This window comes from Pagrus pagrus (assembly GCF_965226575.1).
Source record: "Pagrus pagrus genome assembly, chromosome: 11".
In the NCBI taxonomy this organism is placed as follows: Eukaryota; Metazoa; Chordata; class Actinopteri; order Spariformes; family Sparidae; genus Pagrus; species Pagrus pagrus.
The window spans coordinates 5,352,477-5,368,723 of NC_140195.1; the positions used below are offsets into that span (position 1 = coordinate 5,352,477).

Below are 16,247 nucleotides of genomic sequence, written 5' to 3' on the forward strand. Positions count from 1 at the left end.
ACATGAATCATACTACTGTTTATGTAATAATCTGCGTCATACTCACATCTGTTGAGTTATGAAATGCCCCGGCGTGCCACACAGGGATGATGGCATGCAACTCCTCCTTTACATACATACATACATGGACGAACACGTGAGCGTTTCTACATGAACGCACAGTGTGTGATGATTTGGCTGTATGTACAGTACAGTGCACAGCCAATGCTACTGGTATTCCAGGAACAGCACACATGCAACCTCTACAGTGAAGGGACGAGTGTTTTGTTTCCTGTTTTTGACGATGTAAAGGTTAGAAGAACATTTTGCAGACAATCAGCCTGTCTGTTAACCTTCTATATGACAGCCAGGGTTAATCGATCTCTCCTTCTCTTACAGGACTTTTCATATGACGACTCGAAGGTGGAGTTCAACGTGGACGCTCCTAATGGTGTGGTGATGGAGGGCTACTTGTTCAAGAGGGCCAGCAATGCCTTTAAGACCTGGAACAGGTAACTAAGATGGCAAAAATCTCTATTTAATGCAATATATCATGTTAGTATATTGATGGTAGAACACTGTATGTCTGTATTAGCATTAAGGTTAAGTTACATAGAGTTAGAAACTCTAGCAAAAGAGGGAAGTTACTTATTTTTACCCATAATAGTAAAAAAAATAGACAGAATAAAAGTATTTGTGTGAAAGAAATCACATAATTCAACTCCAGCCGTCATATAATTAACACACTCTTTTATACACTGTTTGTTACCTCCGCCACTGAGGTTATGTTTTCTGTCTTGTACGTTTGTTGGTTTGTTACCTGGATTACACAAAAACTATTCAACAGATTTTCACGAAACTTGGATAGAAGATGGGTCTCAGCCCAGAATAGACCCGATTAAATTCTTGTGGGGATCCGGATAAAGGGACAAATCCAGGATTACACATTGCCAGATAGGGTGTTTTTTCAACATTTTCGTTCATTTCTCAGGGAGTAATGCATTGATCTTGATTTTTTTTTTTAAATCATCAAGATAGGCATATATAGGTACATGATATCTATGAATTAGTACAATTTCATGCAGATCGAAAAAAAATCTGGATCTAGCAGATTAAGATATCGGATTAGGCTTGATTGAATTAATTGACTGGTGGAGGTATGCACTCTACTGGACTGCCATTCTAGTTTGCTTTGGTGTGTGTTTCTGTTCCCATTCTATACAGTTTATGCTAGATTAAATCTGTGTATAATACAGTGTGAGAACTCTAAAAACAAATTACGTCAGTCAATTTTTGCATCAAAACTTTCTCTCCTGTTATAAATAAATCTTTAATATCTGAACTCAGAGACATGATTCACATATTTTCTTATTCAGGGTGACGTACATTTCCCGAGGATATGATGATTTCTGATTTATTGCGACCATCACGTCCATAAATCCACTTAGAAATCATAGAAAAACAGACATTTCTTCTATGTACAGAACTTGCCTAAGAATTATCACATTTTTAAGTTTTCTTCAGCCTCAAAATAATCGAGTGATAGTTGTCGTTACATTCATGACTAAATATCAAACAGGAACAGCTAACAGCTAATTCGGCATACTTTTAATTGACAATGTAAACGAGTTTAGGCTGAAAACACAGGGCTCAAGTTGTAGCACTGTGATGCTTTCTCGGCCTGTTTCTGTTCCTCTGTGGCAGCTTTTGAGAGGTCGGTGTTACGGTGACGTGGAGCGATGTTATAAATTCATCTCACATGGTCACGATGTTGCGTTGCCAGCAGCTAAACCCATTTGACTCCATGCTTTTACCCGTCCTTGATCACTGCTACCCACAGTGGTTCACCTTTATGCTCAGTGACCCTTCAGCATCAGAAGGATACCCATCTATAGTGTAATAAATGTATTTATCTCCCGCTCTCTCTCTCTCCAGGCGGTGGTTCTCCATACAGAACAGTCAGCTGGTCTATCAGAAGAAGCTGAAGGCAAGTCCATATATCTTTGAGCTATCAGAATCCCCCTGAGTAAACTGGGCTCTAAGGTTAAGTGCACTTTAAAGGAGGGGTGATGAATGTTTCTGACTGAGGTCCATCATCCCTCACCGCTGATATGCGAGTGCTCAATCTGGAGCTGACGGTGGGGTTTCCAGGTCATTTTCGGTTCTCTGCTTGACATCAGTGTGTGTGAATATCTAATGGACAGAAAGCTTCCAGCAGGCAGGGGAAAATGTGTTATCAACGAGGAACAGCTGTTTTATGTGTGTCGTGTTTTGGCTGTGGATAAGTAAAGAACTGAGAAGTTGTTTGTGTGTTCGCAGGATTCACTGACGGTGGTGGTGGAGGACCTCCGGCTGTGCTCCGTTAAACCGTGTGAGGACATCGAGAGGAGGTTCTGCTTCGAGGTCGTTTCCCCGTCCAAGTAAGACTTAACTACCGGAAGGATCGGCATGAGATATTCACGTTCTCCATCATCAAATCATTTCATCTCTTCTGTTGGTTTAGCTAAACGAGTACAGTTTTATAATAAACTGTGTCGCTCTATAAAAACTAGCATCATACGTGAAGCCTATGAATGAATGCAGACGAAAACAGTCTTGCTTACATTCAGTGTTAGTTTTACACGTTTGTGATATTATACAGATCGACACAGAAGATACATTATAACTGTATATAATACTCTGATTGTTTTGCAGGAGCTGTATGCTTCAGGCTGAGTCTGAGAAGCTGAGACAAGCGTGGATTCAGGCAGTTCAAGCTAGCATCGCCTCAGCATACAGAGAGAGTCCAGACACCTACTACATCGAGGTAAGGCAAAGGATCATAGATGTTATATCTTGTTTTTTTAATCAGTACAAAAAACATGTTATTTAACCGTCTTGTATTACAAAAGAGACACAATCAGTGCATCGCAAAACACAGAATACAATACCTGTTGATATTGATTTTTTGTGAACCTAATGAGTGGCTTTTGTTGTGTGTGATTCATATTAAGCATCTGGACCGAACGGCTTCTCCGTCCACGAGCAGTATCGACTCGGCCAGCGAGCCGCGGGAGCGCAGCGTCCGAGGGGAGACCATCCTGCAGAGGATCCAGTGTCTGCCGGGCAACGAGCAGTGCTGCGACTGCGGCCAGGCCGACCCTCGCTGGGCCTCCATCAACCTGGGCATCCTGCTGTGTATCGAGTGCTCCGGCATCCACAGGTAGAGAAACATTTTCTGATTCATCTAAAAAAAGTCCAAGAGGAATCGGACCCAATTACATTTACTTCTGCTTTCTCAAAACAACCACGACTCTGGAACTCAGAGTCCACACGTGTCCTCGACGACTCTGTGAGGACACTCCCACACTGGGTTTAAACGCCTGCAACTCCCCTCCCCTCCTCCTGGATGAGAGGTGACACCTCTTCAAGAAACTGAAACACGTCCAGTTGCCTACGATACTGCGCTTAGAACTACCGTGACCTGGTTGACTCAGAACCTTCATCAAATGGACCCTGAGTTGTGTTAAAATCAGATTTAAGGTGCAGAAGTATTTCAAAAAAAGTTTTGCAACTTAAACAGTAAGAATAACCAAAAACACATTCTGAGTGGAGGGAGGATTAGCTCTGTTTAGCTCCTCCACCACTGCCATGTGCCTTGTGGGTACTGGCACCGGAGACGGGAAGCGGTGCCAGCTGTCTGTCACTTTGACCTTAACCGTGTGCTGGTAAAAGGCACCGAGCACGGTGTGCCACACACGCTGCCGCTGCTGAGGGGATTACAGCTCAGTACGTCGCTTATTGGATTTGATTGAAAGTTTCATTGAGGGAGGGAAGTGAGAAGATGAAGACGGCTGCAGAGCTGAGAGTCACACACGGTGAAGAAGCCGCTGAATACAGTGTCAGATCCTGGTGAACATGATGTAATGCCCCAGATAAACAAATCCTGTCATTATTCAGATCAATGCACCGCGCTCATTGTCTGTTACATCACACTGTTGCGTCATTGATGTTAGTATTCGCGCTGGGAGAAAATATTCCCTCAGGGGATGTGTGTGTTATTTTTAAGTTGTAATTATCACTGCTTATGTAATGACAAACCTCGTCCCTGTGTGTGTTTGCACCTGTTGAATATTCATGCTCGGTGAGGTCAGACGTGGCCTCTTGTCGCTACAATGCCGGGCGACGAAGGGGAGAAGCACAGTATCGCTGTTGCCTGGATACCAGACAGCTTCATCCGAGGAACTTGGCTATTTGCATGACATTAGGAGCGGCTTCTCTTCATTCCTCTCCGGATAACACTCCTGAGTTTTAGATCGGTTGCAGCCATTCAGACGAGGTCACCGCGCAACGGCGTCTATTAAAAGAACATAAACTTACTCTGGTTTCCTCGCGTTGGCCGCCATCTGTTGCCTCACAGTCATAACAAAGTGAAATTCCTCCGCTTTCACCTCTGAACTGTTCGACTTAAGAAAATAAACAGCATATTTTTTTAAACTTTAAAATCTGTTTTTGTTTTGCAGGAGTCTCGGAGTTCACTGTTCGAAGGTTCGCTCGCTCACGCTGGATTCATGGGAACCGGAGTTACTAAAGGTACAGTTTAGTGTGAAGCTACAGCCAGGAGACAGTTAGCTTATCTTAGCATACAGACTGCGAGCACATTAAAGGAACTATTCACCCAAAAATGAAAAGTGAAAAACATAAAGCCTGATGATCCCAAGTTGTTTTGAAATTTTGAGCCATGCTAGCCGTTTCTACCTGTTTCCAGGCTTTATGCTAAGCTAAGCTAATGGACCTCTTGCTTTAGCTTCCTATTTAAAGGACAAATATGACTGCTATCTAGTCTCAGTGTGGAGATCATTAATGTCTTGTCTCTTGCAGTTAATGTGTGAGCTCGGTAACAGCGTCATCAACCACATCTACGAAGGATCGTACCAAGAACAAGGTCTAAAGAAACCGTTACCGTCCAGTTCAAGGTAAGAATTCAGAAAATAGAACTCAAGTCAATAAAAATGATCTTATCCGTTATTTTGTTGAGTTTTTCATACGTCGTGTCGTCTCCTTACAGGCAGGAGAAGGAGGCTTGGATTAAAGCGAAATACGTAGAGAAGAAATTCCTGAAGAAGCTCGGCTCCACGGAGATTCTCATCAACGGCGAGAGGAAGTCGGAGCGGCGGTGGAGCGTGAAGAAGTGCCGGAGACACAACAGTGCCACCACAGTACCCAAAACACGGAGAAGATACCGACAAGAGCCTGGAAGCACCTCCCCGTCCACCCTCTCTGCAGGTACTTTAGACTTTGATCTCTGTCTGAACTTATTTCTAATGATGTGGTTCATTGGTTTTACGATACAGTCACAACGCTAAGCACCATTCTTCAGTATCAAAGAAATACAGTGATGGTTGTCTGTACATCGATGAGCATACTAGAAACAGGAAGTGCCAATCACTAATTCGGCATACTTTATGAGTTCTTAGTTGCCAAGATTTAAACACTTGTCATTGTTATTCTAACATCATTATATTAAACTAAATCCTTTTCTTGCTCGTTTGTCTCACAGCAGCTGCTAAGTTCAGACGAGAATCCCTGTTCTGTCCCGATGAGCTGGACTCTCTCTTCTCCTACTTCGACACTGGATCTGGGCCTCGAAGTAAGCCACTCTTTATTTTTTTTACAATCTGTTCCCAAAAAACTGTCAATTTATTCAGCGTTCACATGCGACTGCGAGACGCTTTCACAGATTGTCGATCAGATGCTTGAGTCTCGTGTTGTTTGTTTGCGTGATTCTGTTCCTGTTAAACGAAGCTGAGCAGGCAGAAAGAGACAGCGGTAACTAATGTGTCCATGTTCTGGCATCTCCTGGTCCGGCAGGCCTGAGCAGTGACAGCGGGTTGGGAGGCAGCACAGATGGCAGCACAGACATCCTGGTGTTTGGCTCGGTGGTGGACAGCGTCACGGAGGGTGAGTCCAGTGGAGGAACGTGTGACAGATGGTCCCTTAGATGTTCTGCACAGCATGTACAGCCACAGTTTTTTATATAATTTGTGTGTCCTGTCCTCAGAGTGCGAGGTGTCAGAGGACTCGAGTGGCGAGGCCGAGCTGGAGGCCGAGCCAGAGACGTCAGACCCGGAGGACATGAGGGACCTTCATCCTGGAGCTCTGCTCTACAAAGCCTCGAAAGCCAGAAACCTGCCCGTCATGGCTGAAGCGCTGGCCCACGGGGCCGATGTCAACTCGGTCAACGACGAGGACGAAGGAAAGACGCCGCTCATACAGGCTGTGATCGGGGTGAGTCCGTCAAAACAGAGGAATCAGACAGAGATATTAATAACCAAATATTCTAACAGAGAGCGACACTGAATGACACACTGAGAGTTGATGACGAGCTGGAAATGGGCTAAAAAATCAATAGATTATTGACCCTAACCCTCCGAAATGACCCGAAAGGCTCTGGTGAAAATGTGTGTGTGTGTGTGTGTGTGTGTGTGTGTGTGTGTGTGTGTGTGTGTGCATATAATCTACATTTAAAAATACCCCTTTTGCTCCCAAAATCGAGAGCATTACCTTTATTGCCGGTGTTGAATAATCTGGTGTCGTTCATTTATTTTAGGGTTCGTTAATCGCCTGCGAGTTCCTGCTCCAGAACGCTGCTGACGTCAACCAAAGAGACACGAGAGGGAGGGGCCCGCTGCATCATGCCACATATCTGGGACACACAGGGTGAGTCATGAGGCAGAGAGAGGCTTTTTTTCTTTTTTACTCCAGGACGCATTTGTACCATTTGTCTCTCGTAGTTTCTACTTAACAAAAAAAACATGTTCATGTGAAACTCAGGAACCGCTCGTACTCGTGGGCTCTGACTTTATGTCTCTCACAGTGCTGCGCTGATGTGAAGAAACATTTAAATAATTACATTAATGAGACTTCTGACTCTGTGAAATGAGTTTCCTTTTTGTCAGCTGGTCCCGAACAGCACAACTAGAAGTGTTGCAGTGTGAAATTCTTCTTTTTACTCTCGTAAACTCTGAAATTACATCGTTTCGTGCAGCAAAGCACATGTAGGCCAACAGGGACTTTATGGTGCATTCAAGTGCACCTCGTTAACTCAGAAATCTATACTCGATTGGCCATAAAGGTTGTTTAAAACTGCAAAGTTTCTATTTTTTTTCTTTTTTCCCTTTGATGAAAACCATAGATCTGCATTTGTTTTTATTTGATTACTTTATTTATTCTATTTGTTTAATGCCTGTGTGCTAGACATTTGATTGGATGTGCTGTGATTAAACTCTTCTTCTGTGGTGTTTTCAGGCAGGTGTGTTTGTTCCTAAAAAGAGGAGCTACACAGAACGACGAGGACGAGGACGGCCAGGACCCTTTGAGTATCGCCGTACAGCAGGCCAATGCAGATATAGTCACGCTGTATGTTTATTCACACACACATCCTCCATGAAGACTTGACTCTGCAGCTTTAATGAATCTCTAACATCCTGCTTCTCTTCTCTTCTGTCTCTTAGGCTGCGTCTGGCGAGGATGAATGAGGAGATGCGGGAGTCGGAGGGACCGTTTGGACAACCAGGTCAATACCCAGCCAGCAGCCCCACTGAGCAGCAGTATAAGAGATGCATTCAGGAGTTTATCTGTCTCAATATAGCCGAGTGCTAGACTCCAGTCCAGTCAGGTCCAAACAGTGCAGGGGGTGCCAGCAGACACATGACTGACTGAGAGAGAGAGGCATGTCGGGGATCTTCAAGCTCGTTTCCTCTGCTTGTTTCCTCTCAGAGGGACTTCTCACCACCAGATTAACTTCTTCTCTACATCAGATATATCAGAACGATTCGAGCGCGCACAGTCTCCTGACTTTTAGACCACAGCAGTCAGCTCCTCGCTCAGGATCACATCACACACTATTAACCTCCTCTAATGATGTCAGATTTAAACCGACGGAGACTTTCACGGACCGGTTGCCAAAAAATTAGATGAGCCTCGTCAGGTGCTCACCGGTCCGATCACAGCGGAGAGTCGAGAAAATCACTGCCAGGGAATGGTTAGCCACTTTTTTTAAGATTATCCAGCAGCACTATTGTCAAGCAATCGATAGCGTAGACGGCAGATAAAGTCATCAGCAGTGGATTTATTTGGAGGTGATAGAGGGTACAGGGTGCTCTGAACCAAAGACCTGCCACGACTCATTCGTCCCAACAGTTATACGTTTAATTTGATCATGTGACTGAGTTGTTATGGCGGTGCTGAGAGGGAGGCACCCTCGGGTCCAGAAGTAAAAGTAACAGCAGGAGCTCTCATACAGGTTGGATCTCCAAGAAACTCTCCTGGTTAAATCATCAGTGTCAAAGATTAAAAGCTGCACTGAAAGATGGTTCATAAAAACAAAACCAATTCTAAATGAAACATCCGATCGCAGAGCTTAAAGTTCTGTTAGACGCACCGCTAAGACGCACCGCTAAGCTCGGGTGCTTTTTTCTGTCTAAACCAAAACGAGTCCAAGAAGTCCTGACGTTAACCTGTCAGGCATTAAGGTTGTTGTTTTTTTAATGTCCAAACCCAACTCAAGCACTGAGTGTGTGTTACCCTGTCACACAGTTGCTACCATGGTTACAGTCTGCCCGTTTACCCTGATATCACTCATTTTTACACTATATTGATTCATTTGTACACTAAATTTGTTCATTTTTACACCAAATTTGTTCATTTTTACACCAAATTTGTAAATTTTTACACTAAATTTGTTCATTTTTACACTAAATTTGTTCATTTTTACACCAAATTTGTACATTTTTACACTAAATTTGTTCATTTTCACACCAAATTTGTTCATTTTTACACTAAATGTGTTCATTTCTACATTAAATGTGTTCATTTTTACACAAAATGTTTTCATTTTTACACTAAATTTGTTCATTTTTACACTAAATTGGTTCATTTTTACACTAAATTTGTTCATTTTCACACTATATTTTAACGAAAAAGAACCGTGTGAATTGATGTGAACGAACCCGAACCAAACTAAGACATCACAGTCCTGATGATTTTCCGGCGCCGGGTACTATGATACTCTAATGTGTATCATAGTATTTAGAGCCATTTACCAAACGTACAGACAAAATACATTTGTTTTTTCATAAACTAAATATAAATAAGTAAAGGTGGTCATACCATAAATCTAAAGGGCTGTAACATTAACCAGGAGAGAATATTGTTGATATTATTTAAATAAAACTTTAAAATGGGAATGAAGAACCAGGAAAAGCACTTCTGGGACCAAGCAGCTCCTCTCACTTCAAAACAAAGTATTTTCGTAGCACAGATGAGTCTGAGAACGATGCAGTATTGTCTTGTGGTGTTGCAGCCAGATGCATCAGCCTGTTCAGGGTTAATTAAATCAGCCCCGAGCATCTGATGTCAAAGCACGCGTGATAAAACGCTGGTGGAGCTCTCGTATGTACGTGATGACGGTCGTGAGGAGTCACTGTGAGGCTGCGATCAACTGTGACTGAGCAGAAATGATCCCAGCAGAGTCGTTTCTCCGTATCGATCGAGAGATTAACGAAGTAAAAGCTTTTAAGTTGAATCAAAAGCGAAAATTATGCACTTTTTCTTACCAACAGTAACAACTTTTTCTTTTTTCTTTTTTTTGCTCCTGCGTCGTCGTTTTTATTTGTATTTTTCTTTCCCGAATAAGTTTTTTTTTTTGTTTTTATTCACGAGGAAAACTTCCAGAGCAATAGTGCAATGATTCCTTCAGTACAGATAATCAGTATTTTTTGTATTACGTTGAAACAACAATGCAGATGGTATTTTTTTAAGCTGGATATATTTTGTTAGATTTTATTTTGCCGAGCACTCACACACACACACACACATACACACACACACACACACACACACACACAGCGCCAGTATTATATTCTCATTCTGAGAAAAGAAACGACACAGTTTCATAATATTTAATCACTTGGATTAACTCTGCAGTGGAAAGATGGACATTTTTTGATAAATCACACTGTCCTAACATGTATTACTGTATATACAGTATTTGTATGTCTGTTTATAGTAATCTAATGTATCACGGCTACGCCTCTGTTAGATCTGTTCTTTGTTTATAGTGCATGGGTGGATGTTGCCCAGGTCTTCCTGATCCTTGTTGCTTTTGTTGACTTCTGTGCCCAGTGTATGTGAAAATATTTGACATACTTACTATTGTTGAATAATGTTAATATCCATATTATATACTGCCAAATCATGACAAACCGTGCATGGAAGAAATGCAAACAGACTGAACACCCCCTTCTCTCTCGCTGTCTTCCATCGGCTGGACGACGTTAGTGCAAAAAAAAAAGCTTGATGACAATGAACACGGCGGCCCGGTCGCTGCCCAAAAACTCTATTTAATGATCTCATTTATGCGCTACTGTCTGATGAGCACTTTTAGTTTGACCCCCTTGATGACTCACAGTAAATCCAGAACGTGCCGGGCACAGCTGTTGGTTATAGTCTCGTACGAGGCTCATGTTTTACACAAGTTTTCCGAGGCTAAAGAAGAAACGTTTCCCCAAAGATGTTGCTCGTCTTTGACAGATGCTGTAGACTGTTGCGGTTTAGTCAAACCAAAGACCGCAGACAGTGTTTTTTACCACTTTCTTTCTCAAAGGGATGTTTTAAATTATATTAGACAGGGCTGTGACTCTCCATGACCCTCCCCCGCTAATTTCTCAACTGCACCCTGATTTTAAGACTGAGGCTTAACATGGGAATTTCTTAAAATTAAGCTTTTTCTTTGCATTTTGGCCTTTTGTACATGCGTACACAGCATGACAATAGACCTTTTGGAAAACTCCATCCATCAGTTTTCAGTGTTTACGTCTGAAACTGAGATTTATAAAAGAAATGACCCACATTCGCGTCCATTTGGCCTTATCACGGTATGTAGCATCATCTGCAAATATAAACTCAGAGTATTTGTTTTGATATTGAGTATTTTCAAGTTTGTACATCGGTGAATAGATGATATATTGTCTATTCAAGAAAGACACAAATGGACAAAAACGGTTGCTGTCACATTTCCCGGCCTCGTTCACAGTATTTTTTTTAATTAAGCAACCGACCACAGAGCACACAATGGTCATGTGATGTGCGTTTTCAAGTGTGTGACAATATCGCAGATGGTTTTTGTATTAAAACCTTGTTTCCAGAAATACCCGTGCACATGTGGACCTAAAGAGTAACTCAGCAGTCTTGTTTTGTTGACCTCCACTGGCCGCAGTGATGTCACAGGTGTCCTCCGGGACCCTGTGACATCACTGTTGGGTGTGGTTAAAGGTGAACAGAGGGTGTTTCTGACCACACCAAACCACAACCATCAGAGAAGCTGGGGGTCATCAAAAGATCTCGTCCCCTGCAAAGTGAATCCACTGATCGCAGTGAAATTAATTGATTCCACAATTAAATTTTACTTATTTATTTGGTGAATGAAACCATTTCCGACCCGTCGTTCCCCCGAACAAGTATCAGCTTTAGCAGTGAAATGTTTCTTTATGGCAGCGACAGAGAGAGAAGCTCACTCGTTTATTTCCCTTCCTGCTTGTCAGCGATCGATTCAAAGCACTTTGAAAACACTCAATCCAGCCTTTTCTTATTTCTGTGCAGTACTTTGTGTGACAGCTGTTGAAGCTACACGCCAACTTTTACACGAGTCAACCGGAAGCAGATTTTTACCAGACGAATGATGTCATTACTAACAATGATTTGCATCGAGCCGACGAAGGATTATGTGTTGTACAGTGCGACGTGTCTGCAGTGTGTCAGTCAGTGGGTCCAACATGTTGACTGTTGTGTACATAAACTAAATATTAACACTTTAACTGCCTGCTTCTAACATGCGATTTTTAACTTTCTTGTATATTTTTTCTGTCTCTGACTGTTATCTGTAAAAAAAAGTGTCTCTGAACATACAGTACCTGCATATTAACACTGCTACCTTTGTTTGTTTTTCTGTTCAATAACTCCTCCCAGTGTCTTCTGCTATGGTACTGACAATAAATGGAAGATGTGACTGAAAGCTAACCCTCTCCCTTTGCCTCTTTCCTTTCGCTTCCATGTCTTCTCTGACATTTCTGCCTCTGACTGCGTCTAACAGCACTAACAAACTTCTAACTTCATGCGCCGCTGGTGCCGCTAATATATGGATCAAATGTCTCTGATTTTCACAGCGTGACATATGAAATATTTACTGTGTAAACTAGAATATGAATAACATGTTTGAATATACATGGAGAGAGTTTAATATTCAAGTTTAAATGAATACATGAATATTTTTCCACTGAAGCAGAAGACTCAGAGTACTCCATCCCCCCACTCGTCATGGATAAGCAGTACAGTATACACTGTAGACATTAATGATGGTTTATAACACGCTTTAATGTGATAATTGAAGTATTTATCAACATATTAATGAACAATTATAACTTCTCATGTGAAACATCTATAACTGGAGCACAGACAGTTTATATATATGATTAATAACACATGATAACAGAGATACAATCATATTTAATGATATATGATACACACAAACAGATCCAGTGTGTTTTAAACATTTATTTACTGTTTACACACGAAGAAATCATCATCGACAGACTCACCTTGTTAGATTTCTCCGAGATTTTTCAGTGCCATCTCGTGGCCCTCATCAGCTGGTGGAGTCGCCATGAGAGTGAAGAAAATAACATAAATCAATATAGAAATGTAATTACTACATATGTAACACATTCTTCATACATTCATTACATGATGGCTGTTAGATTCACCTGCAGCTGTTGAAAAGTACTCAAATCTTTCACTTAAGTGGAAACAGCTGCACGACTCTGTAAGAAAACACTTAAAATTTCTAAAAGTCCAAAGTACAAAAACACTTAATTATAACCAATTGATTAATAAATGGCTCATCAAGCAGTTAATTGTTTGTTAACAGTGACGTAACTATCAACTAAAGTTTAATTTGCTATAAACTTCCCATTTATTAATGATGATTATTATGAAGTGTTTCCCAGAAATGTACAAAATATGCCTAAAGTATCAAAATGTGTTAGGATGCGTTAAACTTTATAAGTTGATCATATTTTGTACGTTAAATCCACGAAAAAATTAGTTCACGTTGGCACGGGTAATTGTTGATGGTCCGAAAATTAATTGGCAAACAAACAAACAAGCAAACATTTGCTTGTTCCTGATCTTAAACGTGAAGATTTTATGCTTTTCTTTGTCAAACCTGGAAGTAATCTGGATACTTTGGACTGTAGACGGGATAAAACAAGACACCTGATGCTTCACCTTGACATGTGGGAAATTAAAACATTTATCACTACTTTCAGACAATTTTAAGACAAAATCATTTGTCAAGAAAATAATTACGGATGCACGATATGGATTTTATTTTCAGGCGATGCAATAACGATAATTACCTGACCTGAATGGCCGATACTGATAAAATACTCGTTAATAGAAACCAGCATTTTTATGCTTTTCATGCACACCTGAGTGTAAGAAAGCAAGATTGTTTAGCTGTGATTAGATTTTATGGTTAACTTGAAGACTTTTCCGCTCGTGTTGTGTTCATCTTGTAAGAAAACGTACACACAGTGTTGACATGTGTGGCTCTCGTCTACATTGCGTGGCTCTACACAGGTAGATGCTGCACTTGTTAGGCCAACAAAAGCAGTTTGTATTATCTGCTGGATTAATCGGCTATAATTTCTTTATCTGCCTTAGTAATTATAGAAAATAATATACTTTTTTGAGTATTTCTGTGCCACTTTTATACTTCTTTTTCACATGTCACGAGGGAAATACTATACTTTTTAATCCACTACATTAAGTACCTCAAAACAGTAGTTAAGTTCGGTACTTGAGTAAAAGTACTCGCTAACTTTCCGCCACTACATACCTGTTACAGGAAGCGATATGGTTCATTAATAAATGCCCTTATATCTGCTTACAGCTACATTACAATGTGATAAAGTGTGTTATAAACAGTGCTGTAAGCTCTAAAAAAGGTACAAAATTCAAAATAATTCAAAATGTATTAGAATAATTAAGATAATTAAAAGGTAAATCAGCCAAAATAGTTGATAATAACTAAAATAGATAATAAAATATCATCTCCCTACTACATGAGTGTGACCGTGAAGCCAGAGCCTTCACTCTGAGTGCTGCACTCATTGATCTCTCAGCCTCCGTCTCTTTCTCACACTCACACCAGCAAAAAAACAGGGAAAGCCAGGAATGTTCATTCCCCTTTTTTTAATTAGCCGGGCCTGGGAGCTCTCATGGGACACAAAAGAGCTCAGCTGCTTTTGTCGTGTCGGTGGATTCAGTGGTTACCATGGCCACAAGAAAAGTAAAGGCTCACAATCCAGAGAGTTGAAAGAGCGAAGCTTCACGGTGCCTCCGCTCCATTCAACAGGCCTCTTTCTAACCCACAGCTCCTCTGCTCTCTGTTTTCATAGAAAAGATGTTTTGACTGTTCAGAAAAACCCGAGTCAGACTTTTTTCCCTTTGCTTCTCCGTGACGAATCAGATCTCAGTCGAATCATTTTTCATCACTGCTTTTTCTGTTTTCTTTCTTCACCAGGAGACGCCACGTACCTCGACATCTTCAGAGAGTTTTCCCACATGGCGTCCCACAACCCGGAGAAGCTGAAGCGAAGGAGTGTGCACTTCCGACACTCCTTCAGGTAGTCGACCGAGCCCGCCTGCGAGAGGAACAAAAGACGTTTACTTGAAAATTGCAGCAACCACTTTCCATATAGTCACAGCTGGGGGGGGCTGAAATTTGACCAACTTGGAGAAAAGCTGATAGAAAAAGTGTCATTTATTCATCACATGTCTGTTTTTTTGCCCCTTTAAAGTGGATCAAAGTGAAGAAATGATGATTTTGTGATGCTGTTGTTCGTTATCAACGGCTGCATGAGTCTCGTGCTGTTAAAATGGAGGATCTGCTGGTCTTTTCCTCTTAAATGCTTTTTTTTTTTTTTATAAATATAGCATTTTGCTTTTGTACAGTGTTAGATGAGACTTTTAATAAAATGCCAAGCACTTGTTTTGTTTATTTGATATTGTTTTTGTATAAATCATTTTGTTTTGCTGCATCTGTTTCGTTATTCTGATCAAAAAATGTTCGATTTCATTGAAGGACTTTCATCCATACTTTACATAAATACATGTTTCTGTGTTAATGCATGCATTTACTCTCATTATATCTCATACTTAAACTTGAACTCAGCTATGTGTCATATCATCACTATCAACAATCCATCATCTTGAAGTGGCAGTGTTATTTCTCTTGTTTATCTTGTTATGAAATGCATTTTTTTTTCTGTTTTGTGTCGACTATGCTGGTGTAGTCGCCGTAAAGTTTGTGTTTAAATGTACTTTGCAGTACCACTACTATGAAATGCAGTGCTTCTGTTACTGTAAACATGCTGTAGAAGCAAAAAAATGCTAATATATCAGAATGAACAGGAAAGCTGTTGAACGATGGATGAAAAATAAACATTGTCTGTGTTTACACATCTCTGTGTAGTCTGAGCAGCCTGTTAACCTACGTCACAGCGTCACAGCATGTAGCTGATACAACAGCGCCCCCCTGTGGCGAAATGTGAGACCAGCGACATCCTGTCTTTTATCAGCAGACATGAAGTTTCTGTGAGGTTGGATGGATGGTAAAGTGAGGGCTCACATACAAGAAGGAACCAGGAGACAATAAAAATAACTTAAAATTAGATTTTTCAATCACTCAATCAATGCAGTCGAGGAAGAAGTACTTAGATCTTATACTTACATAAAAGTACACCACAGTATAAGTACTCCATTGTCCTGCATTCAAAAAACGTACAGAAATAAATGGGGAAAAAGTACATGAGTTAGTAAAATAAAAAGTTCTGCTGCAAAAAATTCATAATCATATGTCTGACTTTTCACATGTATTTGCTGTTTTTGTGAAATGTTGGATAATTCTACATTATCCAACATTTATTTAAATTAAACTATTTTTTTATGAGGAGTCAAAAAGGTCGGGACTCACTGCTGTAAGCTGTAAACAGTGTTTTAAAAAAAAGTACCCAAAAGTCAGACTTGAGTAAAAATTAAAGATACCATGTTGAAATATTACTTGGTTAAAAGTCTTTGTTCATACTATATATTATGGGTCGAAAGAAAGAAAGAAAGAAAGAAAGGAAGGAAGACGCCCAATAACTGCACTTAAAACAGATGTAAAT

The 16,247-nt window shown here is 40.8% G+C and overlaps 1 protein-coding gene across 3 annotated transcripts in view; it reads left to right on the top strand.

Annotated features, from left to right (window-relative positions):
* The window catches only part of acap3a (ArfGAP with coiled-coil, ankyrin repeat and PH domains 3a), a 74,059-nt gene extending 58,517 nt beyond the window's left edge, over positions 1 to 15,542 (top strand). Inside the window, exons 11-25 of one of the 3 annotated variants that reach the window (XM_084365683.1) lie at positions 379 to 491; positions 1,915 to 1,966; positions 2,299 to 2,399; positions 2,674 to 2,785; positions 2,973 to 3,181; positions 4,482 to 4,551; positions 4,840 to 4,934; positions 5,027 to 5,244; positions 5,519 to 5,608; positions 5,821 to 5,919; positions 6,020 to 6,246; positions 6,569 to 6,678; positions 7,267 to 7,377; positions 7,473 to 7,534; positions 14,603 to 15,542. In XM_084365683.1, coding sequence (XP_084221809.1) covers positions 379 to 491; positions 1,915 to 1,966; positions 2,299 to 2,399; positions 2,674 to 2,785; positions 2,973 to 3,181; positions 4,482 to 4,551; positions 4,840 to 4,934; positions 5,027 to 5,244; positions 5,519 to 5,608; positions 5,821 to 5,919; positions 6,020 to 6,246; positions 6,569 to 6,678; positions 7,267 to 7,377; positions 7,473 to 7,534; positions 14,603 to 14,709 — 1,776 coding nt within the window. In that variant the 3' untranslated portion in view covers positions 14,710 to 15,542. The remainder of the gene's footprint in view (positions 1 to 378; positions 492 to 1,914; positions 1,967 to 2,298; positions 2,400 to 2,673; positions 2,786 to 2,972; positions 3,182 to 4,481; positions 4,552 to 4,839; positions 4,935 to 5,026; positions 5,245 to 5,518; positions 5,609 to 5,820; positions 5,920 to 6,019; positions 6,247 to 6,568; positions 6,679 to 7,266; positions 7,378 to 7,472; positions 7,535 to 14,602) is intronic. The other 2 variants (XM_084365685.1, XM_084365684.1) reach the window with 2 other exon arrangements.
* Positions 15,543 to 16,247: the final 705 nt, after the last annotated feature.